This window comes from Alligator mississippiensis, chromosome 2, assembly GCF_030867095.1.
Source record: "Alligator mississippiensis isolate rAllMis1 chromosome 2, rAllMis1, whole genome shotgun sequence".
Taxonomy (NCBI): Eukaryota; Metazoa; Chordata; order Crocodylia; family Alligatoridae; genus Alligator; species Alligator mississippiensis.
This window is the reverse complement of record NC_081825.1, coordinates 121,297,647-121,324,577: the sequence shown is the minus strand read 5'-3', so window position 1 is coordinate 121,324,577 and position 26,931 is coordinate 121,297,647. Positions and strand designations below refer to the sequence as shown.

Sequence of the window (26,931 nt, the reverse complement as noted above, 5' to 3'; positions counted from 1 at the left end):
ACCTCCAAATCCATCAGTAGGCATCCTCTGTGCAGGCGCAAGCCCAGGGGCTTGGGGCTCAGATACCCCCGAGTCTTGCTTGCCTTCAGCCAATGGCCACAGGAGCAAGCTAAGGAAGGAGTTCCCCATTTCCATAAAGTAGATGTGTAGCTGAGATCCTCCCACTGGAAGACGGCCAGTGGGAAGCTAATTATAAGACTCATAGGGTGTCCTGGCCACAATGCATTTGGACAGGGGTGCATCATCCACTCCACAATGCTACTTAAATCCATTTCGGCTCAGGTACCAAACCAGTGCAGCAACTCTTGATCTTATTATTGATCTTGTTGTTCTTAGCCCACAAGAAGCCAAAAAAGCAAAGATACCAGAAGGATAGGTTAGCGCAGCCCATCTGAATAAAACATGTGGTAGTGTGCATTAAGTGCAATCCACGTCACTGCTGACTGTTTTTCAAGTCGTGGTGAGCCACCACATGGAAACATTTTTACTTTCTCTTAATTCCCACAGCTAAGCTGTGCCTCTTTTCCAGTGATTCCTGTTTTTTCACCAGCCTTCGATGCCTGGCAAACATCACGAAAGGGGGCGCCAAACTGTTCACCCAGAATCTCTGTCACCCCCTCTCTCAGCCTGGCTCATGATTAGTGTGGCCCTGCCCTCCATGAGGTGGAGCTTGACCAGGTTGCCCCATGCCTCATCTGTATATAAGTTTCTGGAGCATCCCAGACTCATGACATGAATACCCAGTTCCAGTCTTAAGTGGGGGCTAATTAGCACATGGATCCTTTGTGTGGGGTGTCTGAAGTACATACACATACTGAGCAGTGCTGAGCAGTGTGGTTAGCATGGTTTGAAATGCTGTTGAGTTTGGTAGGGCTCAGCCCAGTGAATGATGTAGTAAATCAAAAACCTTTAGCTTTGGACTGGTATCATGCATAGTTTGTACTACATATAAATAGGTGCTGAAGTATTGCATAAAGGTGTATTATGGAGGACCCGTGGTAATACTTGCAGCGATTTAAAAAAAAAAAAAAAAAAAAGTAACATGCATCAATTCTGGCTGAACCACATGCAATCAGGCCAAGCCAGGCAGGCGGGCTGTGCGCCTTCACGTGCAGCTTCTGGCTGGAGTGACAGGAGTCCACATGGAGAAATGGAGCCACCCCGCCTGATGGTATGTGGCTCCCCACGGCTCCCACAGCTTGAGCTCGGGGGGGGCTCTTCCTGCCACAGACCATGAGTGCCCCAAGGGCCCACTGCCTCATGCTGCTGCTGCCCACAGTGAGCATGTGAACATGTGAGGGCCCTCCACATGCACACCCCACCATACTCCCCCAGACACACACATGCACAGCCCCTGCTGCCAGTGGCAGCAGGCGGTGGGCCCTTGGGGCCAGATAGAATGGCCTGGTGGGCCAGATCCAGCCCATGGACCGTATTTTGCCCATCCCTGATGTAGAAGGAATCTGTCCAGGCTGGTAGAAAATGGTCCTAAGATACTTTTAGGAGAAGAAAAGTTATTTTAAAATTATTTATTGATTTATGTTAAATTGACCAAAAACATTTAAAAATAAATCCAAACTAGTTCCATAAAAAATTAAATGAACAAATTTAAACATCATTAAACAAATCTAAACATCAAATTTAAACATCATTAAACAAATCTAAACATACTGTATCTGGTACGATATCAAAACTGCTTAAAGGCAGTATCTGTTTTTGGTGGAACTGCTACAACCTTTAGTGAAATTGTGACACATCCATCTCTGTCTACAATATGAAATGAATATTCAGAATCAGTAGAAACAGGTTTCTGTTCAGTGTCTCAAGAAATGAAATGATACCAGACTCCTAAGAGCATCTTGCGGATGATGAAGTAAGTAAGTGTTTTGGTTTTAAACGATATATAACAATCAGGTAAACAAAACAGTGATATCAGCAGTATTATTTCTTGTCAGATTTACTAATAAAGCATGACAGGAAAATACTATCAGGAGCTCTGGGCCCATTGAGAATAATTAGACTCAAGAACCATAATGAATTGAACATATAAACACACCTTTTATATAATGCTTGTAAATATTTTCTTTTTGTCTACCATTATGTGCTTCTCCTTTTCACATCTGTGCACACACATGCGGGACCAGCAATAGTTTGGACATATACCCATACTACTAACCTACACGTATCATAGTCAGTATCTTTATTGACCCAATAATATAGAGCACATGTGACAATATTTATAAATGTGACTGGTGCAGTTTGACTTGAGAGGGTACACCTGCTGTGGAAGACAACTCAAAGTCTTAACTCTATATGAATTTGTAGGTGTGCTTATATGTTAAAAGAGTTTAACTAAAATTTAAATTAAGAAGGAATGCTATTTATAACGATGTTTAAAAGGAATGGTTGATCATCAACCCCTATATAGGAAATCTCTATATAAATTATAAAAATATGGCATAAGTGATACTTCCAAGGATGGGAGAAAATGTGCAGGGGTTCTTGATTAGTGAAGTAGTATGTTATTTTCAGCTTTCTGCTTTACCATATATGACCTTGTGTGCAATCTAGAGCAGCTGTTGTCTGGTCAGGTCTCCAAATCCATGCCATTGCTCAGTGAAGAATAGGGCACTTGCTTGGGCAAAGGGACTGGTGATGGCTAAAAGATGGGAGGATGTGTTACATAGCTTTCATTCTTCTCAGGATCAGAATAGCTATTTACTTACCAGGCCAGTTTCATGAGATTATTGTACTTTGGATCCTTTTGTACTTAGGCTGACCATATGGAAATCTGGGAAATCCGGGACATGTTCCGGCTTTCTCTTCCCCCCTTCCCCTCCACCCCTGCACTCGCACAAGTCGGTGGGAGTAGGGTCACATGCTCCACGCTGCTTTGACTGCCAGCCAGACTGTGCCCTGCACCCCTGCATTTCCAGGTCACCCATTATAATTCTTACAGCCAGCTGAAACCAGCCTCTGAAATCCAGGACTGTCCCCGGCTAAACCAGGACGTATTTACCCATTTACACTACATGGAGTTCAGATTCTATATCTTGTAAAATTACCTGGCTTACTTTGATTAATTATTAATGTGGTTCCCAAACCATTATTAGGGGCATCCTTAGGTAGCCCAGTAACAGAAATGAAAAGTAATAGAAATGTTTGAAACTGCAGCACATGTATGTGTGTTTGTACATTAAGGTACCATGGAACATACTCTAAAGCCATGTATATACATCTTCCTGCCAAGCCTGGGGTCAGTGCCAGGAAACAAGCCTTACCTAGCTGCGCCCACTCCAAGGAATTAGAGTGGATAGAAGATCCTGAGCATGCCCCAGCATCACTCCCAGGCTCCTTAGGGTATTAAGGTGTACACTCAAGACCCTGCTTGTTTTCTTCTCTGCCTTATTTCCTATATTTAATGGGTGAGTGGGCAGGGTTTATTTCTTGACACTGGTCCCAATTTCAGAAGGGAGGCAGTAGAGGCAGGCCTAAAGGTACAAACATAAAATGAGTGGGAGGCTGATTTTGCACTAGTGAAGACAGTGAAAGTCTTGCCATTGCTTACAGCGGAACAATGTATATGTGCCTTAAGATGTTAGGCAGGAAAAGCATATGGAAAATATTACAATAAAATTCAATGGTAGAGCCTCATCGAGAATATACATGTAGTACTACTAATATCCTATCTTAAAAAGGATACTGCATTATTAGAAGCACTCAAGAAAAGAGTAATTGGAAAGACCAAGGGACTGAAAAACTAATTTGAAGAGAAATTATAAAAATTTGCAATGCTTTTCTTTAAAAATAAATGAATAATAGAGGACATTAAAAATTATAAATACTAGTAATACAAAGAAGGTAGACTGGAAACTCCAGCTCCTCCTATTTTGTAACACAAGGGACACATCTACATGAGACACTGAATGTACAGTAACCCCTGATTACTGCACAGTAGCATTGTGTGGCAGAAAGCGTGACATGACACTGCTGCAGAGTAGTCTTGGGCTACTGTGCAGTCAGCGTCATGAAAAAGCTATTCAGTGATGCTACTCCACAGTAACTCCAGTTACTGCACAGTCATTTACTCTTTGTTTATACAACTACTAAATGACTACAGTAACCAGAGCTGCTGCTCAGTAGTATTACTGAATGGCTTTTTCATGACATTGACTGCACAGTGGTCTGAGAGTTAGATTTACTCTTGCGGCCTGTAAATATTTGTCCAGCAACTAAAATAACAGCAATATATTAAACTAGTTATGCCCATGCTTCTAGCACCTAACAGACATTAACTAATTAATTGTCAATCATAATTTTGCTTCTTTTTAAAGGTTATACAAGTACTAAATGACTGTGCAGTAACATCTGTGCAACCAATGTCTCGTGTAGACGTGGCCATGAACAAAGGGAAAGTCAATTAAAGGTGTAAAATTAAAAATGATAAAAAAATTTTGACACATCTAAGGAATTTGTTCCACAGGATGCTGAGGTTGACAATTTGGCTTCAAAAAAGAGATATGGTTTCAGAAAAAGATATTGGATGGTAAGATAAAGAGTAAGAATATTCAAAGTTATAAACGCTAACTTCATTAGAAGTGTCAAATGGAATATAGAGTTTTGTGCTTCAGTTTTTGACATGCTCTTTAACTGTTAGAGACTAGGGTGAGAATCATACATGCCCACCACTTCTGTAGACTGGATACTGGACTAGGCAAACAAGTATGATATGTTATGGCAATTACCATGCTCCCAAATTTAGTAATTATTTTTTAAAATATGGAAATACTTGTGTTGCTTCCAAATGCAAATATAAATATGTATATTTTTTCATATATACTGAATACACCAGTCATATGAAAGAGTTCTTTGTTCACCTGCATCTGTTTCCCATCAACAGGCTGGAATTTATTACAAGATTAAGAGCTTATTTCAGTTTTTTAAATCTATTAGATTTACATTTCAGAAACCTAGCAGAGTTAAATATTCTAAAATCCAAGTAATTTATTCAGCCTGATTTGTTTTTAATATAAAAAATATATTAAGGGCATAATCCAACAAAATAATGAATCTTTTCCTTTCCCATTGATATCAGAGAGAGTTGAGAACTTCCAGCACTTTCCAGGGAGTATTTAGTTCATTGCAGGATAGGCCCTAAGAAGTAAATATAGACTATAATTTTAATTATGGTGGAAATATGCTACTTGAAAGCTTTGTCATCCCATAAGATGAACATCAGTCCTTCATGGTGAAATCACAGTTCAGAAGATCCTCTTAGACCCCAAAAGAAGAAAAAAAAACAAAGAAAAGGGGAAAATAAAATCGACACTGCATCAAAAGACATTTGTATATCTCTAGCTCTAAAGGAAGAAGGAAAATTCACTGCAGAAAGGCATCACAGTGAGAGCATTCAAGTTGTTGACATCCCTACAGTGAAACTAATGTATACCTAGCTGTGTGTTCTCTGTATGATTAGTGCACAGCTGACCAAGGAGACAGAATAGTTTAGGCTCCAGATCTGATTCATCTTAAAGTAACAATAAGCTGGTGTTCATTTAGTTCTAAGTATTATTTTCCTTTAATTGCACCTTTCCTAAGTTACAGTAAGGAGAACTGTTATTAAGCTAATTGACTTGCTTCAAGGGAAAAATTATCACCTTTAGTAGAGAAAAAGGAAAGCATATACGTTAGAGTCAGCAGATCTTTCCTTAATGTGAGTTCCTGAACCACAATGAAAAGTCAGGTTTTAGAACTACTATAAAAGCAGAGGCATTCAATAGCAGATCTTCCAGCCCGTTAAATCTACTTTGTAAGACATATGATTTAGATTGTGCTTCAGAGACAGAGTGCACGGCAAGGGTCAGCACAGGATACACTGCCTTTGAAGGAATACTAATATACAGATGTTTCCCAAGAAATCAGACATACCACTATACACCTCTGTGAAATAGAGCTTGCCCTTCTCTTCTGGGATGGTAAAAAAGGCAGTGGCTTCAACTCTTCCCTATCTCCTCCTGGGCATTTTGTAGTATATTTGCTCACCATGACAGTTGTGGGTGTATTTGTGAATTCATCCGAGTCAAAGGATTTCAATTCTATTTGGCCTTAATGTAGGTGGACCAGGTTGGTGAAAAACGTATTTCATCTGTGCTCATATTCCTGGCTATATAGAGCCAGGCAGAACTTGGCTTTTTATGATGTTCTAGGAAAAGTACACTGGAAGGGTTTCAGTTAAATTCTCCTATCAAATTAGAAAATATTTAGTACATTCATTATACAGGTACTATTTAGTAGACCAGAGGGAAGTGCAATAAAGAGATACATTCATTGCTTCCAACATTCAGATTATGAACAGTAATAATAAAATGTTGTAGGTGTACAGCACCTTCTATTTGAGAATCCCAAAACATTTTGGCATCAGTGAATCAGGCTTCACAAGTATACATACACATAAATATATCTGTATATGTGCATATATATAAATGTATCCCATTTTATAGAATGGTAAACTGAAACATGGATGGGTTAAATGACTTACTCAAGATCACAAAAAAATATGTAGCAAGGCTGAAAATATTTTTCAGGTTTCCTGATTCCCAGTTCAGTAGTCAATAGGCTACATATTTAATTGCATTCCTCTTAATAAAGGTTTTGTGGAGAAAATACATTCCATTATGCAAGTCAAATTAAAACACCCATGCTATATCTTTACAAATGGACAAATCTATGAAAGCTGTGAGACTGTTGTGCAATATGGAAGCAAAAAGAGTGAAGTTGCAAGCTGGATTCTTTTTATTAGAAAATTAAACACAGGTTTTCTACTGGCATACAGCTCAAAAAGAAAAAATTCTTAACCAATTTTAAAAAATATATTCAAGCATAGTCTGCAACCTAATTCATTATTCTGTCATTTTGTGAGTCTAATGGAGCATGAACAGCTGTTACTGAGTCTCTGAATACCTGAAACTAAACTCTTCTGAGTAATATGGAGACAATATCAGAACTGCAAACACAGTGTACACAATGCAAAATTAATTGGAAAATAGGTGGTCTGAGAGTTAAACATACTCTTGTGGCCTGTAAACATTTGTTCAGCAACTAAAATAACAGCAATATATTAAACTACTTATGCCCATGCTTCTAGCATCTAACAGAGATTGACTAATTAATTGTCAATCATAATTTTTCTTCTTTTAAAGTGCTGAACTTACTGCATTGTATTAAAAGGCCTAAATTCTGCCTTTGGATATTATTGCACAAATGTGAAGTGAATTTGAAAGCAAATTGTGCCTATGACAGAAATATGTCAGTGAACGGTTTAACAATATGAAAATATGAGTGAACTAGTTCAAGTTCAGTTGCTTGAAGTTAGCTTGCTATAGTCTGAGATAAATATGAAAACTGTGCCTACTCCAGAAGAAATGCCTACCCATCAGCCTTTTCCTTCCCAGTTAATCATGTTCCCAAAATAGTAACAACCTTGCAGTATGCTTTAGTGCTGCTTTTCCCTGCCTGGCTTGCTTGAACAGCAGCCAGATCCAATAATCTTATGTGTAATTCCCACAGAAGTCAATGGGAGCTATTTGTTACTAAGGATTACAGGAAGGAAACATTTTTATAGTCTAAACTAAGCAAAATATTTGGATCAAAAAATCGATCTAACCAAACTGAATTTGGAGTTGGTTTGATATATTTTATGAATCTGGGAAAAGGACTTTGTGCCATGGGTAAATCCATAAACCCACAAATCCAGGCTTCTCTTTGCAAGCTAGCTAGCTTCTCTTTTCCTCCTGCCCCTAAATTATTTACACCACAGTGGGTGTGTCTACACAAGATGTTTACTCTGCAGCAGACTCATTTGCTGTGCAATAAAGTGTTACTGTCTATATGTATGCAGCAATTAGGGCACAGTAGACTAATTTACTGTGCTGTCAGATAGTCCCATCAGATAAAAGTGGTATTCATCAGCACAGTAAATTACTACACTTAAATGCACATGTAGATGGGGACATCGGGATGAGTTTACTCTGGCTCAGTTTGAGCTGAAGTATATTCAGTTGCATGCATTACACATGTAGACACACCCAGTATGAACAGGTCTTACTAATCATCATGGTTACCTTGAGTTTCTGGGTCTCTGAAGGAAGAGGGATACTGAGCCAAGCTGAGGAAACAGGGAGTAGAAGGATAAAGAGATATGTACACCCCCCCCACACTCCAAATCAACAACTATAAAAGAGATCCCAGAGTTGTGTGGATGGAAGGGAAATATTTGGAAAGGGGGCTCCTTTACTTCTCTTGTAATATATTTCTGCTATATGAAAGTTACAGAAGCTCAAGGAAGAATTTCCTCACTTTGAGGAAGGCACAAGCTCCTAACAATCTGTTCTATAGTAAAATTACCATAAAATTCTATGAAAATATGTGTGTTTAGTGTTTAGTGTTTTAGGTGGTTCACAAATAAGATCACTTTATCTAGTTCATTTTTTCTTATGTGCATGATCTAATAGTAGAAACTCAGTTCCAGGGTTTACTGAAAATTATTGATGTACAAGCTGTTGCACCCAACCTGGGAAAAATGTTATAACAAAGAATTTCCATCAACCTAAGCAAGTTTGGAATTACAATTTTAAAAAATAAGTTTATATCTCTTAGATATTTGCTCTGTTTTCCTATATTTCCTCAGATCCAAGCAGAATCCAAAAGGGTTTTCTGATCAGGTTCCTTAAGGATTTGGAAAGAGTGCAGAACAGAAAGTGCTTTTTGTCACTCATGTTCTGTGGAGGAAGGAAAACATAGATACTAACAAGAAGCCAAAAAGAGCTGATTATACAGTTACCCAGAGAGCTTTGTGAGAAACTAGAGCAGAGAGCACCTTTGCCACTGAGACTCAGAGATGGGTGGGAGCAAGAAAGGAGTTGGAGCAAGAAAGGAGATGCTGCCCAGAGGCCAAGTTTACTCCCTAACCATCATTTAAAAAATTGTCTGTATTCTGTTTTGGCCTGTTACAAAGGATATTAAGTCCTGTGGAGAGTGCACAATGAAGTGCAGCCAAGATGATCGTTTGTTTATGAGGAAAGGCTAAGAAGGGTGATCCTGTTTGAACTGAAGTAGAGAAAATGGCTCAGATAATGGAGTTTGAAATAGTAGAATAAAATAAGTTGTTCTCACTGAAGGCAACACACTGGAATGCGAGTTAGAGCAAATAGAAGTCCATTCAGAGCTGTTCCTTTTTAAAAGAAGAAATGGAAAATATGGGAGACTATTTGTATCTCATAGTGCGTGACATAATGACCCAGACAGACACCCAAGATAGCTGTCACACACACAGGCAGCAGCAATTTCCAGTTACCACCACTGCTGCAGATGAGATCATATGGCTGTTTTTTTCACTCCCCTACTTTCTCCACAAGTCAGCACCCAGGATGGCTGTCCTGGTCACCCTACCTTTGTTATGCCACTGTTCCTAGGATTAACCTGGAGTGCCAGGTTATTGGGACAAGATTCTTGAAGAATTAATGTGAGTTGCTGGATGTTGTAACTCACAAGATCCCGCAAGTGATCATGTTTGGATGGTTCCCAGTTAGTGCTGTGGTCTTTTGAGAGAACAAGGCCATGTGTCAATGAAACAAGAGGCGTGTGTGCACAACACTTTAAAGTGGGCTAAATGCTTTTGCACCACTTTAATGGTGTTGGTGTTTGCACACCTTGGCAGTGTATTGCGCATTAATTCCAGCCACTGTAGGAAATTCGGCGGCATAATGTGCCTTAAATGACTTGCGGTGCTGCAGCAAACTAAAACTCCTTCAAGGAGTTTTAGTTTGCTGCTCCTACAGCCGCAAAGTGAAGCGCCGGGCACTGTACAGATGCAGGAAGCCCTGCAGGCAGCCTGGCAGAAGCCCAGGAAAGCAGGCTCTGCCCAAGAAAAGTGACGAGCCTGATCCCCACCTCCAGAGCCTGCCTGCCTGCCTAAGCTGCGCAGGGGCCTGGTGCTTCCCTCAATGGCTGCAGTGCCCCCCCCAGGACCACACAAGCTGGGTGCCTGTGGGCAGGTGCTGCTGGGGTGGGGAACGCAGCTGCTGCAGAGGGAAGCACCAGGCCCTCCACCCCCCCAACCCCCCCCCCGCAGCCCAGGGACTGCTTCTCCCATCAGCAGCTTACCCTCCCCTCCCTTGCCAGAGAGGCAGGTAAGTCAGTGGGGTGTGTGCGCGACACAGGGATTTAATCAGCTCTAAATTGAAGCAGTGTTTTCTAAAACCCACCGCTTTAATTTAGGGCCTCTGTTTCATCTACACACACCCCAACATTTTAATAGGATATTTTTAAATAGCATAGCAATTATTAGTGAGGGTAGGAACATGAAGCATTTTTCCTTTGTTAAGAGCTTCTCAGGAGTTTAGAATATTGTGGCCAAGGTGGGGAAAATGCCTCAATTAAAACTCAACAAGAAAGACAAAAAAAATCAGTGGCTTGTTATTAGATCAGACGCATGTCTGTGAATGGAAATACAGAAGAAACTTCCCTGTCCTGCACAGGTCTGTGGGAAGAAAGAAGGCAGAGTCTCAGCTTTTTCCTAAAATATGCTATTCTATGCAGGGGACCAGCATGAAAGGGAAAATAAGCAACCAAAATGGTTAGTGCACATCTTTTCCCATGCTGGAAACAAGGAGGAAATGGGGACCAGATGGTATCTCTCAAACTGGCTATAAAGCCTCTGTAGCTCAGCCCTCGGGGTTTCCCGTAACATTGGGAGAAGTCCCTGACAGGTGTGGAGTTGGCATAGCTGGCTGGACTTCTCTCCTAGGAGCCCATGGTACATGATGCATGCCAGGTTGGTTCAAGGGGAAATGGGATTGTGGCCAATACAGTTAGATTCCAGTTACTGAGCTGCCAGAACAGGCTATAGGGACTATTTGCAGCTGAAAGCAGGCTCAGGCTATCCACAGGCTGCTATAACCTGCGCCTTAGCAAGTGCCAGCAGTCTCGCAGGTCTGTGCAAGAAGCAGGTCAGTGAATTAGAAATTTTCCTTTATTTACAATGTAGCACAAGATGGAGTCATTATTTTATAACTTCATACACTCAGTCAGTAGAATTGGCAAAGACTTTAATAGGAATTTGTATGCAAAACATCTACAGAAGTGGGAAAAATGCTGTTCAAATTTTCCTGGAGAAGATATCTGATTCTACTGTACTGGATTTAGTATAAAAATAAAGGAGACTTTTTCCATCATAACAATATATATTAATCCTTTATTTGTTAATAATGTACATGACTTTCTTTAGCGAGTTAGTAATCTGTGACTTAAATATGTATTTGATCACCTCTTTTTAGCTGCTAGTAATTATTCACAATGTATCTATAGTAGGAATGGTCGCAAAATGAGAATTGAAGTCTGTGATGTTTTTTTCCTCTTATTGACAATACTTCATATATTGAAAATTATTTATTATGATACAGTCCATCTATTTTTTAACCTCGCCTCTATAACATTCTTAAAATTATAGTGATATTCCCTGCAGTGAAAAGAATAATACATATTTCCCCTGAACTGGTAACCTTTTGAAGTTCTCTTCCTTTTTTTTTCTAGTGCAGTGCTGAAGTTGTTGGCAGGTAAGGAATTGCTAGGAGGTGAACTCATATTATAAATGTCAGAGGTCAGAACAGGTGTAGGAAAGAAAGAAGCTGCCAAGAAAGAAAGCTAACCTTTTTTGTGGAAACATTCCAATTATATCTTTATTGAGAACAACAGTCCTATAGTTGGTTTGCTCATGTTTTCAGAACCAAAAATAAAGAAAACTTGAAAAGGTTACATATTTGGCAGAACTGTGAATTATGTCTTGCCTAACAGGAATATTCACATTTATAAAAAAATAGATTAGGTCCTGTCTTAAAAGGGAAGTTGTCGTGAAAAATTCTCCCTTTGTGAACCTCCTTATCTTTCTGAAGTCATATAAAATGAAGCCCCAAAGTTGCATTGCAAGCCAAGAAGTAGCACAAAATGGTACTCATTAAACAAATTTTACTGTGAAGCAGAATGTTCACTCATTACAAAATATCAGACTGAGAGTTTGTGTAACAGGAACAGTATACTAATGTTTGTATGGCGGGAGGTCTGGAGAATTCAGTGCTTTGCTGCCTGTCCACATAGTCATAATGTGCTCATCAACATAGTGTTTGAGCACCCAATTCTGCATCTCCTATGAGGTTTTGCACAGAATCATGTAGGCATCCTGACTGAGAAGACTCGCCTGAATAAGAACTGTGTATTTTGGGCTTTAAGAAAACAAACTGTGGGCTAATTTATGAGCTGTTATTAAACTGAGCAAAACTTTTCATTGAAAATATGACACACATAATCCACTGAAAATGTTGTCTTGCTGCAAATATCTTTTCCCCATTCCGACATTTAATTTGACCTCGTGTTCAGTGTGTGAGGTGATATGTCTACTGTGGACATTGTCAAAAGATTTGTTGCATCAAATAATGAGAATTTAGGGTATTTAATTACTCTATCTGCCGTAAGAAGAGCCTACAACCTATAAATCTTGTATAAGATACTATTGGTTGGTATACACAATATTTTTCAGATTAGTTCTCTGCCATACAACATTAAATAACAACATAAATATCACAGTATTTTTAACACACAGAGCTCAGACATCCTCTTGATTTCAAACCAATTTTCTCTTCCTTTAATATAGGGTCTATCTCTTTAATATTTATTTCCAGCTCCTACATATGTATTTCATATGTAATGCCATTTTCCTACTCCTCTCTTTGTCTGTACACCTCTAATAAAGATACTGTGAATATTACACAATTCAATAAAATATGGGCAAAATTCTTCCAGACCAGTTCCCAACGAATAGTACCTTAACTCACAAATAGTCATGTTGATTTCGCTGAGTTCATTTGAGGAGGGATGTTTTATGCAATTAAAAAATGGCAGAATTTGTCCCTAAGTGAACAAAACCCCTTCTTGGTCTAAATGAAAGTAGCATACAAAAACAAATATATTATATGTCTGCAGTGCCACCTAGTGACACAATGAGAGCATGTTATTTCTTTCCATTTTTTTTATTATTAAAGATCAGTATCTTCATGACACACTTGTCCAACTACGGGAATGACCGTTTGGGGTTGTACACCTTTGTGAATCTGGCCAACTTTGTTCAGACCTGGACGAACCTGAAACTGCAAACTCTGCCTCCGATTCAGCTGGCTCACAAATACTTTGAGCTCTTCCCTGAGCAGAAGGACCCTCTCTGGCAGGTAGGGTTGTTAAAGAAGAGATGAACAAAGAATATTTTCTATTTCTTGAGAAGAATTTTTTTAACAACCCATTAAATAAAAGTGTGATACTTAATAGCTTGCTCCATGAACTAGCCTCCTGCTGCTGCTGCTCCTTCTTTCATATGGCATCAGATATCAACTTTCAAATCCATAAGCCACTGTCTGGTATTAAAGCTCAGTGTTGTAATTCCAGCTGCCTTGTCTGGGCATTTGTAAATATTGTAGCTTTCAATTAAGTGCTGTGATGTTTGTTGGACACCACATTCAAACAGAGGGCTATCCAAGATGTTCATCCTGTGTAGTGTTGTTTCGAAGCATCCATATTCTGATATGTAAGCACAATAGTTTTTCTTGATTTAAACATATTTATATACACTTTCCAAAACATGTGAACTCATTTTATTATTGACTGCACCTGATTTTGATAATACTGTAAAATCTTTATTGCATCATTTACCCATAGCTTGGGTAACTGGCTGCATGACTAACAAAGCATTTAAAATACCTGTAAGAAAATGGTTAGTGTTTTGCCATTAAGGAAATTGCTTCCTTTGCCATGTGGAGTAGAAGAGATGCACATCCTACAAAATGGAAAGAGAAAAAATGCCCATTGGCACCTTGACATCATTGTGGTTAACATCCTGGAAATAGATGAGATAAATTAGAAAGTAATACAGAAGAAATGGCCAAATGAGAAAAGTACCAGTATTGGGTTTAATTCACTGATGGTTATCAAATGTGCTAACTCCATTATCAATTTCTTATAAGTGAGCAAGTAGATACTGCAGGGGTGTACTTGGTAGCTGTGTTGGTCTGAGACAAAAAGACATACAAAAAACTAGAACTCTTGGTTCCAAAATGATACCTTTTACTAGACCAACTGGAAAATGGCAAGAAAATTGTCCTTTTCTGCAGTCCACTGACCTTGGGACTAATACCCATTCAGTGACTCACCTAATGATTAAACATGGTCACTAGGGGCATTTTTACAAGTGTAAGCGCTGTAGTGCTGGGCACTTTGAAAAGCGCTCAGCGCTCCAGCGCTTGCAGTTGTATAAGTGGTGAAATGTGTGTCAGCACTGAGAAAATGTTGGCAGCAGGCTTTTAAACTCAAAACACCTCAGAAGTGCTTTAGTTCAAAGGTGCACCACCGCCATTTTCTTCATGCCGACATGCATTTTGCCACTTATACAATTGCATCTGGCGCAGCATAGTGCAAGTCAGCTCACGTGCGGAGCAGACTCAATTAATCGAGTCTGCTCAGAAGCAGTGGATCTCCAGCACATCACCAAACGAAAAGGTAAGTGTATAAATGCCCTGAGAATACAGAAAAACAACTGAAGGAACTAGTGAAGAGTTCAGTTTCTTTTTGCACAATATCAGTGACAATTCCAACGTTTCCACATGAATTTTTTTCCATAATATAGAAAAATTTTATATTTGAAATTATAATTGTTGGGTATAGCCAGGGGTGAAGTAGTACCAGTCACGTTAAGCTCCCCCAACTAGCATGGTCCATATGTGCACTGTCAGGATACTCTCTGATGCTATAGTCCTCCTCCTGCTCCTAATGACCTTGTTAATTGTAATGAAGAGCTCATAGGTTCAGGTTCTTGATAACAAAGACTCTTCAGGGTTTATTGTCCACAAACAACACCAAGCACTAACATATACCCGTTCAGCCATGGCACCAGCATAAAGTAGGGCCCCTAGTTCAGTGCAAAGTATTCAGGGTTCCCAGGCCTCCTTTTGTACATCAATCAAAACAATATTTTGTTTATAGTGTATACCTCCTAGTTCTAGCAATCACTAAATGTATTAAGGTGATATCATTCACATCTGATTCTTCACTAGACATTGTGACCTTCCCTGTTTTAGTGTCTTGTACTCATCCATTGTTTTCCTTCCATTGACCTTCTGAAGTTTCTAAAAATTAATAATCCTAACTTAGGCTATGTATGGTCCACTTTCCAAACAGCAAGGCCTATGGCTCAAGCTGTTACTGAGGCCTACTTTGGTTCATGCTGCTAACAAGTCTCCAGATGATTTCTGTATGCACTGATCAATGGCTGCACCAATCCAGGTTCCAGCAAGGCCTACAGTAATTTCTGCTCAAATATTCTGAAGCTTGTCTAAATATTCACTCACCTGATAAGTTCATTCATTTCACTTTCTTTTGGGTTGGCTTGCCCCAAATATTCTAATAAACAAGCTTTACTAAAGCAACCCACGAGAAACACTTTTGAAGCTTTCACACACAAACTTTTCCCACTAAATGCCCAACTTGAAATTCACACTGCTATTACTTTCTGACATTAAACATCTATCAGGAAACAGAAAAATACCCAAACAGCAGCTCATATAAGGAACTAGCATGGCATATATTTCAGATATTTTCACTGAACTATAACTGAAAGACCTGCAGACTTAGAATTACTCATAATTTTGAACAACTACTGAAAAGTTTTCAGTTTGCACGTAATTCATCTGAGTATGAATAAGTTGTTTACCACTGCTTTAATTCAGTTGCACTAAATGGTAGCTATTGACAATATGTACAATTTTCCTATTTATTTCACCAAATTGTATTAGCAATATATTCATTATTTTGGGTGGTAGAATACAGAATGATCCTTTTGTAGTCTAAAAGATTATTGGTTTTCCCCTGCTACAAGGTATATATCACTAAGTGTGTCAGAATTAAGACTTTTCTTTTAAATCCTGTATTTGTAATAAATTCATTTAAATGGGATCAGGCACAGGGAAGGGGTACACTAGCAAGAGTCTTCCATTAAAAAGCGGCTAAGGGCTCAATCTAAAAAAGATTCAGGTACCTAAAGTAGGACTTGGGTGGAATTGAAGCACCCAAATCCAAATTTGTGTTCCAAAAAGCCTTTCTCAGCTGTTGCCTAATTGAACTCACCAAACCTCTCTGCTCATCAATCCCCACTCTTTGACCATGAAGTTATCCAAGCACCTAGAATTTTGCCTCTTTTAGAAGTCCAGAAGTTCCTCATTCTGAACAGCTTGGTCCCAATCTGCCATCTAGGTCTGTTTGGTTTGGTCTTTCCTTCATCTAAGTCTCTTTAGGAGCTCAATCCAATAAGCATTCTTTAAGCATGCCTACTTATATTATTGGCTTCTTTACAAAATATGGTAGTGCTGGTGGTTTCCACTTTTTATGTAGTCATATAACAAGCATCTATCTAGAAGTTGCCCAAATGAGGTTCAACACCTTCTCAGCCTGAGGTGGGAGAAAGTAGGAAGTATTGAGCAAACAACCAGGTCTACCAAATTGGCTGTTATCAGTAGGTGGTACTACAATGCCTGGCCACTGGAAAGTAAGGGAGCTAGTTTGCATTGGTGAAAGGGCTATACTGGGATAAAATTAACATCATAAGACACTAATTAGGGCTTGCCAATGTTAAAAACAAACAAACAAACAAACAAAAACAACCCTTTGTGACTGGCAGGCCTTGCCTGACAAACCTAATCTCCTTCTATGACCAGATGACATGAGCCTGGACAAGAGAGATGACGTGGATATCATATATCCGGATTCCAAGAAATCCTTTGACCTAGTGCCCCACAATGTCCTGATGGATAACCTGGGGAACTGTGGCCTTGATCATCTTATGGTCTGATGGCTAGGTAACTGGCTACGGGGTCGGACCGAAAGAGTACTAGTTGACAGGGGCAAATCAACATGGCACAGGGTGACCAGTGAAGTCCCTCAGGGCTCGGTATTTTGGCCGGTACTCTTTAACATCTTCATTAATGATCTGGAGTCAGGAGTCAGATGTGAACTGGCAAAGTTCGCGAATGATACCAAGTCTTGGGGGAGGGTGGTCACACTGCAGGACAGCCTGGGAATATAGGCCGACTTGGACACGCTCTCAAGGTGGGCTGACCAAAACTGGATGGCCTTCAATGCTGAGAAGTGCAAGGTGCTGCACCTTGCTGGGAAGAACCCTCAACATACTTATAAGCTCAGCAGTACTATGCTTGCTAGTACAACAACCAAAAGAGACTTGGGGGTTCTGATTGACCACAAGATGAATATGAGTCACCAATTTGATGCTGTGGCTGACAAAGCAAACCAAACTCTGGCGTGCATCTACTGATGCATCTCAAGCAAAACCACGGAAGTCATCCTCCTGCTTTACTTGGCCTTGGTGAGGCTGCTGCTGTAGTACTGTATCCAGTTTTGGGCCCCCCACTTGAGGAGGGATGTGGAAAAGCTTGAGAAAGTCCAGAGGAGAACCACTAGTATGATCCAAGGCCTGGAGGGCAGGCTGTACGAGGAGAGGCTGAGGGCATTGGGACTCTTCAGCATGGAGAAGAGAAGTCTCAGGGGGGACTTGGTAGCAGCCTACAATTATATAAGAGGGGTACATCAGGACCTGGGAGAACAGCTGTTCACCAGAGCTCCCCAAGGGATAACAAGGTCTAACGGCTATAAACTCCAGGAAGGCCGATTTAAACTAAACATAAGAAAAAAGTTCTTTATGGTGCATGTGTCCAGGGTCTAGAACAAACTCCCCTCAGAGATGGTGCAAGCACCTACTCTGGACTCTTTCAAAAAACATCTGCATACTTTCCTTGCTGGGATCACTTGATCCCAACTGACTTCCTGCCTATGGCGGAGGCAGGGCTGGACTTGATAATATCACAAGGTCCCTTCCAGCCCCTAATGTCTATGAAATCTATGAAACCCCACTTTACTGGAAGAAGCAGCATGTTACTTTGACCAGGCTCTGCAACATCTGTATAGATTGGGAGCTTTAGCAGGGCTTTTTGGCACTTTTGTCTAAAGCTGATTCATACACGCTACACACACCACATTTAGACAGAATCTGTTACCAGTTACCAACACCTGCACATTCAATACACATACGTGGATTACTAATTCATATACCACACACACACAATGATATCTATATATGTGTATATATATGTGTATTCACTAATTCACACACATACCACCCACCTACACATACACACAAGTGAGTTCCTAAGTTGGGTGTTGTGATGTATATATATGCATGTGCTTGGTGTACTTGGGATACCTGGGGGAAGGTTAAGATAAGAAAGTAGAAGTGTAGGGAGTTAAAGTTACTGGAAATGAAAGTCACCAGGATTAGAACCGGTAGACTAGAGGAGCCTGGACTGAAGAACTGAGGCTCGGGGGTAACTTTAGGTTAACTGATCTTAATTGATTAAAAGACAATGCCCAAAGTCTGCAGAACAGGGAAGCATGCCGGCACAGAGGCTGGGTCTGGAGCCAGAGCTACAGGGAAGCTGAAAAGGTAGATGGGGAGAGGGAAAAATGGGACTAAGGGAAAGTGTGGGTGTTAAAGAGAGGCTCTGGGTGTGGGGAGCCAGAGGATGGCTCCGGGGCAGCTAGAGAAGTAGTAGGTGTTGAAAGCTGGAGCAAGCTGCAGGAGTGGGAAAGCTGCAGGGCAGGGGAAGCCTGAAAACAGAGAGACAGACAGCAGAAAATCACAGAAAAAACAGCAGGAGAGACTGAAAGGCAGCAGGGGCAGCAGGAAAACAGAGAAAGGCAGCAAAAAGTCACAGGGAAACGGCAGTAGGAATTGAGAGGAGATCGGGAAACTAGTGGAGAGGGGTGGGAGCTGGAATTGAAAAAAGAGAGAGAGAGAGAATGAGGCTGGAATTTAAGATAAGGAAGGGACTGGGATTCAGTAAAACATGACCCAACTCGGGGTTGCAAATGACAGTGGTTTTATTGAACAGGGGAGATGGTAACACAATGCCAAATTGGTTCCCTTGCCCCCCCTCCCCCCCAACACACACACACACAATGGCAGCAGGGATTAAAGAGGCTTGGTGCAGGGGCTGAAGTCCACTGAAGTCCAGGAGGAGAGAGAGACAGAGAGAGAGAGAGTCCAAATTGTAGGAGGAGGTGTACAGGTAATATCTACCTGTCCAGGCTGGAAGGGGTCCTTGTCCAGTAGGTGTTGTCCAGAGGGGAGTCGCCGGCAGGGCCTCTGGGTGGATAGGCATGGTACTGGTCCAGATGGAAATGGCATTCCCCCTGGGTCTGTCTTCACTGCCCCTTTTTATAGGGGCAGACCTTGTGTGACCCTAGTGACAGCAGGCATGCCCAGGCAAGGGTCAGCCCCTGGCATACTGAGCATGTGTGCTCCACGCAGGGATGTGCAGTTTCGGGTGTCTGTAATGGTGAGAGTTGCTGGTTTTGCAGGGTCTTTTGTCCTTCAAATGCTGGTCTTGTCTCTGTTCCTGAGTGAGGTCCATGCTTCCTGGGTGAATCAATGCGAGGTGATGGCCCAGTCATTACAGGCCATTCAGTAGAGGCCTGCTACCATTGTATTTCAATCATTTCCAATCACACTCATTCACCGTGGAACCAGTTTACACGGGAGGTATGTGACTCATACAGTTGCGACACAGGGGATGCCCAGGCGGAGGACAGAAGATAGAGGCTTGACATATAAAATGGAAACTTGACATGACTTTGGTTCACTTACAAACACAGGCCTAAACAATACACTATCCATATGAAACAAAAATCAGTACGAAAATGATAATAATACTATATATAACAGTAAAATCAGTACAAACCTAATAATAATACAATATACAACAGTGGATATCCAAAACTAAAAACTTGCTACCAAAATAAAAATGTTTAAAGCTTATCCTACATCTTAGCTTACTTATACTTATCTATAGGGAAAAGGGAGGGAGAGAAAAAGTCAGAAATGATTGGGGAAGGGGAGGGAATGCATTTTAAAATAAATAAATAAATAAAAAAAGAAACTGGGGGTTTTGTTACAATTCAATCAGCTATTAGATAAAAGCCCAACACCCCCCCCGCCACACACACACACACACACACACACACACACACTAAAGAGCCTGATCTATACAGATGTCAGGCAAGCCGTATCCAACTAAAATGATGCTTCTTTTGAGCATACACTGAGCTTGGTGCAGAAGCACATAGAGTTTAAAGTAAAGCTCTTTTTGTTTTTTAATGTCTGCAAACAGCCTAGTAGGATAACAGTTGCACAAGTAGTACACCAGTTAACCTACACCAATGCATAGCTACTCCTCATTTTGTAGTGGGTAACATCACTCTAGTAGAATGACTTCTACCACTGTAATGCTTTGTCTTGTGTCTCCACTCCACTTTTACTACAAAGTAGAACCTATTTCCTCCATATGAAATGTTTTGTAGGATCCCACACCCTTTGTCCATTACTAGATCTAGCTGTAGCTCTGGATCCTAACTCTAAAAGAGCTTGGCTTGTTTAATCTAGTAAATAAAAACTAAAAGTGCTAAATACTGAAAATGATCAATAGCCTATTATGAAGCATGCCCACATCTAAAGTATAATGGGCCAGATTCATCCCTGGCACACTTCCATTGTGTGCAATGAAGTGATGCTAGGAAAAAATCTGGTCCAGTTTCTGTTTTGAAGGATGATAGCCTTATGTGAATAGAAGATAGGGTTGGAGCACTGTATTTTCCATCTTTCAATACAATTTCCTTAAAACTTTTTCAATAGTTTTCTCAAAACTTCTGTTAACACAAAGATCAATTCATAGACCTAGACTCTGGTTTCTGTTACATTGTATATCTTAAGTAAATCCATTTATACAAGTATAATTGACAAAAGTTGGCCCCCTACCATACAGGTGTCCATCATAAGAGGCAGATAACCAGATGTCTTGTAACCAATGGATTAAATATTGGAGATATATATGTGTTAGTTAAAAAAAATTAATTAACAAATATCATCAGGAATAAAATGCTCAGTCTTTCCTTTTTTCCCCACTTAGAATCCCTGTGATGACAAGCGGCACAGAGATATCTGGTCTAAAGAAAAAACCTGTGATCGATTACCAAAATTCCTAGTTATAGGACCTCAGAAAACTGGTGAGATTTTACAGTATCTTAATGTGATGCAGCTTCAAGTGACTACAATAGCAAATTAATCTTAGTCACTGTTACCGTGTTGTATATGCACTAATTATCCAGTAATATTTTTTATTATCCAAATTTAGCTCAGTAATGTGAATGATAAAAACAGGTTTTACACAATTTAAGAATATGATATAATGGAGAGTGTTTTGCCTTTTTGTAGAAGTATTGTGATTAACACTGATAAAGAGATCATTTGGTGACAGTGATTGATTAGATTTAAACAGAACTGAGGAAGGAAAGAGAGTAATTTATTTTTTTTAAATCATTATAGACATTTGCATACCACATGGGCAGTGTTCTTGATGGTGCTGCTGACAATCACACCTTTTCCACCCATTCCTGCTCCAGATATGCCAAACCAGAAATAAGGCAACCCTGATAATATTCCCGTTAACTCTCTCAAATTCACCAAAGACAGATCTCAGGAGCATCAGTGGAGAATGAGCCTGTGTGGCTTCACCAAGTCATGTCCAGCATACGGAGTAGGAATGGGTGGGCAGGGAGTGCTTCTTGGTCATTCTCTCCAACGTGCCACAGAAGCAGTATAAAGATATCCATAGGGTCCAAAAAAAGAGCATATTGTTTACAGGAACTCATTGTCATTCAGTGGAATTTACATTGCAAGGCAAGAAATCCCTGCAGGACTGGTAGAACAGTAAAGTTGTGGTACTTTTTATTAATAAAATGTACTACTGCTTCTCTTCTCCATGACAACAGAAAGCTGCTTTTGTCATGTACTCCCATTCATGTACTACCAGTCACCTATAGTTAAAATGTTTAAGAGGAAACCTAGACTTTAAATAGCTTTTATGACAACCTCAGCTTGGAAACAATTGTTTGTTCTTCAAATCACATTTAAAAAATATCTTTATATGTGGCATATGCATGGAAGCTTAAGTCTTCTGTATTAACTGTACATGTTTCTTTAAAATTTTTGGTTAAAAAATATAGTACCAGATCCGTGGGTGGTATAAATCAGTCTGGTTTTATTGAATTCAGTGGGACAATGCTGGTTAACACCAAGTGAGGTTCTTCCTCGTACCATATATATGCTTTGTTAATCTTTGGACTTTATCCTATTTTCAGGTACCACAGCTTTGTATTTGTTCCTGATTATGCATCCTTCCATCATTAGTAACTCCCCCAGCCCAAAAACCTTTGAGGAGGTACAGTTCTTTAATAGAAATAACTACCACAGGGGGATTGATTGGTAAGATGGGTTATTAGTATAAATATAAAGTTTATATACTGTGCACAATACAAAAATGACAATACAAAATATTTGTAATGTAAGTGTGTGTACACAGATTGATAATTATCTTTGCTTTTCTTTTAAAATGATAATAAAATGCCTATGAACAATGTAACCTCAGTCATAAAATACATAAAATACAACATATTCTAAGATGTTTATTTTCCTGCTGATATAGCATATAAAGAGATATCTATTCCCATCGTAAGACACTAATTAATTTTTAGGGAAATTACATGTCTCTCTCAAGATATTAGCATGTTCAGAATGTGCAGCTAATGAATAAAAGAAGAACAGAATTATGTTTTTATTGATGCAGCTCTTCAAAGACAGAGTCTTATACATTTGTGTGACAGATACCTTATTTCCTGTCACACATACCTTTGAAATGATGACAATAAAACTAACATCATAAGTGTGATATATGATAGCATGAAATATGTTCCAAATTGAATAACTTATTTCTAAAATACAGAAAAGAAATCTTTGATAAAAATTTAACGCATTATTTTCTGCCCTCTAAACAGAAATTAGATATTAGCAGTCAGCTATTGACAAAAGTAAAGCCTCTCAAAAATATTTTCAAGGCTCAAGCATCCAGGAAAACATTCAGTAATGCAGCAAGTAACGATAAGAAAAGAGAATGCCTTCCTGCTATCTTATTCTCGTAGCCTATGCAAGAAGTTGCTTGTATTTTCTTCTTCAAAAAGTGATGCCAAGTAAAATGCTCAAAGGTGAAAAACAGCTATATGCAGTATTAAGTGGGGAGCCACCAGTAAAAGATTATTGATATTTTGTCTTGTTCCTTTACTTCTCAGTGCAAGGGAAAATGGTTCCCGTAGACTGTATCCATCCGTAAAATTAATAGTGCAAAGGCTGTTATATGGTCTGTGTAGAGATGGTTTAGACACAATTTCTTTTCAAGGTGTGTGGTTTTCATAGAGTTATAATTGATGCAGTGGATTCTTATTACAAAGTTCAGTGAATCAACATCCATTACTGTGTGTCAGATAACAATCTGATGTGTAGAAAATAAGAGATGTCTGCTAGCTGATAACATCTACAGACTATTTTCAAACTCCAGTGCAGATTCTTAGCCATTTTTATCCATGTTATTTATAGTTATAGTTAAATTTACCTCTGTACAAAGCACCAGCACAAAACCTGTGCTCTTGGATGAATTTCAGCCACTCAGGGCAGTCCACTAAAAAGAGGTTGCTTCTAAAAGCCTTTTATATTGTAAACATCAGGAAACTTTAAAATGAAAACCACCAGATTTTTTAGCAGCCAGACATAGCTAATACCCAATCAGAAAAGACCTCCTGGCACCCTATAATGTTGTCAGAATATGCAACATGGTGTTTTGTTTGCTTTTATTGAGCAATGATGATGTCTGTTTTTTTAGGTTATTCTCTAATAAAATCTATTTAGCATGCTCATCAACCCTCCTTGCGTTACAGTGTTCGGGACCTTTGAGTATTTCTGAGGACACTGTTCTTTTTCTAGGTATATGGATTTCTTTCCAGTACCATCCAATGTCACCACTGATTTTCTCTTTGAGAAAAGTGCCAACTACTTTCATTCTGAGGAAGCTCCTAGACGAGCAGCCTCCCTCATCCCCAAAGCCAGAATCATCACCATTCTCATCGATCCATCAGATCGGGCATATTCGTGGTATCAGGTATGGTCTTTGAAGAACACGGTCGTCTTGTAGTTGAGCAAATGCAAGGCAGTCTTTTTTACTTGGATCCATTCTATACTGAAAAGCAACAGATTTTGGTGAATGTTATATTTATTGAAATACCAATCACGAGTGGATTTATGAAAAAAGCTCCCTATGAATATAAATTTGAAACAACACTCTTTTAAAATGTATAAACACCTGAGATTTTCACAACTCTGAGTACAAATACATACATGCAGAAGCAATGTTTATACAGACAGTTGCATGTACTAAATGTGAGAATTGCATGTGTTATTTGTCAAGACCTCATTCTTCTGCCAACAAGGATGTGAACTTGCAGGGAAAAGGAGCCTTTTCGACATTTGTTAAACTGACATAACAGAGGAATGTGGGTCCACATTGTAAATAATTTGATGTACTTAGGCTTGGATGCATAACACTTGCATATGTCTTAGACTGATAAGAGAATTAAAACATGAAAAGATTTGGAAAAATGTTATCTACTGGAAAATTTCAGCTAAGTCACAATTGAATTAACTTGCATTCAGCTTTTAAATCCAATGTCAGACTCAGTATTCTTTGGGAGAGTACAGACAATAAAAATTAGTATTTTACTATACTGTTTAGTCTATATCAGGGCTGTCCAATGCGTCTGATGCAGCCCATTCATGGGGAGGAGGCACAGACTTAGTGCTGGGTAGACGGGGACCGCCAGCACAGCCCAAGTAGTGGGAGCGGATCTGGAGAAGGGGGGCACCAATGCAGTATGCAGCCCACAAGCAACATGCCTACACCATGTGCAGCCCCAGGCCACACTAAAGTTGGATAGTCCTGGTCTATATTACTGAAGTGTCATTCTGCTTATAATCCCCTCTGAATTATTATATAAAAAAGCTAGGTTAAAGTTAAACAGGATTTTTTTCATATCAGAAACTTGAATGCAGTCCCCAAATATAATTCACACTAATTAGACAAAACAGTAATACATTTCTAATATAATTCACAAGCACATGGATGAAAACCTGGATGGTCCATATGAGTTTAGTTTCATATGAAGCACAGACATGGATGGATCTAAGATTTCCAAAAGAGGGGTTCAGATGGTGTAGCACATCAGCATATATGACACAACATATTTTTCTCCAGCTAAAGAGAAAATAGAAGCTTTATTAATATGCTAGAGGGAAAGTGCTATATTATTAAAACAAATATATGTGTATATATATCAATGAATATATAAATATATATATAACATATATAAATTATAAAAAGAAATACAGATATATATAGATATTGGAAAACAAATATAGTATTGGAATGTGCACTGATTTGCTAGATTATATATACAGTTTTAAAAAACACAACAAATTAGGCAAAAAATAGTCAAAATGATCAAAAGATATTGTGTCATTAGTCCTGTAGTCATAATAATTATATATATATCATGTCTCTTATTCAGATTCATAAAACAAAAGCCTGAGTGTTTTGACATTGCCTTCAATACTTCACTGTCTGTCATTTTTACACCTGAGTCAGTATGACCACACCTGAGTAAAGGTTTTTAAATAGAGCTAAAAACAGTTTACAGGGCAGTGAAATTGAAGACAGGCATTATCAGGCATGGCTTATAGCAAAATTGTAAAAGAAAGGATAGGTTGAATAGTAGAGCATCAAAACCATTACAAAAGGTAGAGGATTGTTGACACCTGTAAACTGGGGAGAGATCAGCAGGAATCAGGCAGATGATAATGAGCCCTGGATTAAATTGACTCTCTCAGAACTGCCTGAATAGAAAGGTTGCTACCCCTCCTAAGCAGTTGGTTTCAAAATTTGGGTGGAGCAGAAATCACAGTTGTGGGGAGAGGAGGAAGGGGAACAACTGCATCACTGAACCTGCCCCCAGCTGTGCCCCTGAGCACAGATGAGAAATTAGTTTAAGGATTTGTGACAGATTATGGTATAAATGGTCATTGTAGTTGCATTCAAGTTTTGAAGGTTAAAAGTCTCTTTCATTTTTAAAGAGCAGGAGCAACCTATGGAACAAATGTTGTTAATAAAGCCCTATACCTCTCAGGTAATTATTCCATAACTGTGGTATACAAGCTTCCACCTCATTTTTGATCAAGGAAGCAGTCGTATGTTATTGGGTTATAATAAAAAAAACAGAAAACCCCTAAGGATGGAGATTCCACAACCTCTTTGCGTAATCTGTTTTACAGCATTTACCCAAATCCAAGACAACCCAGATCCAAGATCCCCAATAATTAAGTTCTATATGTGGAAAATTATAAGTGTGTTACAATTTTCCATATATAGATCTAAATAGTGGAAGGTTGTCTTAAATTTGTCGTTCCTGCTGTGGCAAGAAAAACAGCAGCAGAGGTCAAGTGGCCAAACCCTGCTCCTTGCCTTCCTGACCCATTGCATTCCCTGCCTGTCCCCCTGTCCTTTGCCCCCCATGCCTGTGCCTGTTTCCCTGACTAGATGCCCCCTGATGCTTATCCTCCCATGACTGTCTCACCACCCTCCCCCATTCCCATTCTGCTGCAGCTCTGCTTTGGCTCCAGGGCAGTCAGCAACAGTGGCAGCCCCAGCCCAGCCAGTAAGTCAGGGCTGGAGGGACTGGAGCCAGAGGTAAGGTGGGGAGGGGGCAGCTGGTGGCACACAGGCTGTGCAGTATCCCCCACATTCCCCTTAAGCCACATATACAGGTCTTTCTCAGTCC

The 26,931-nt window shown here is 39.6% G+C and overlaps 1 protein-coding gene across 2 annotated transcripts in view; it reads left to right on the top strand.

The window, feature by feature from the left end:
* The window catches only part of LOC102575391 (bifunctional heparan sulfate N-deacetylase/N-sulfotransferase 3), a 134,663-nt gene that overhangs the window by 88,825 nt on the left and 18,907 nt on the right, over positions 1-26,931 (top strand). For both annotated transcript variants that reach the window (XM_006261060.4, XM_019494960.2), the window contains exons 7-10: positions 13,092-13,274; positions 21,126-21,222; positions 22,357-22,480; positions 24,029-24,203. In XM_006261060.4, the coding sequence (XP_006261122.2) occupies positions 13,092-13,274; positions 21,126-21,222; positions 22,357-22,480; positions 24,029-24,203 (579 nt within the window). The remainder of the gene's footprint in view (positions 1-13,091; positions 13,275-21,125; positions 21,223-22,356; positions 22,481-24,028; positions 24,204-26,931) is intronic.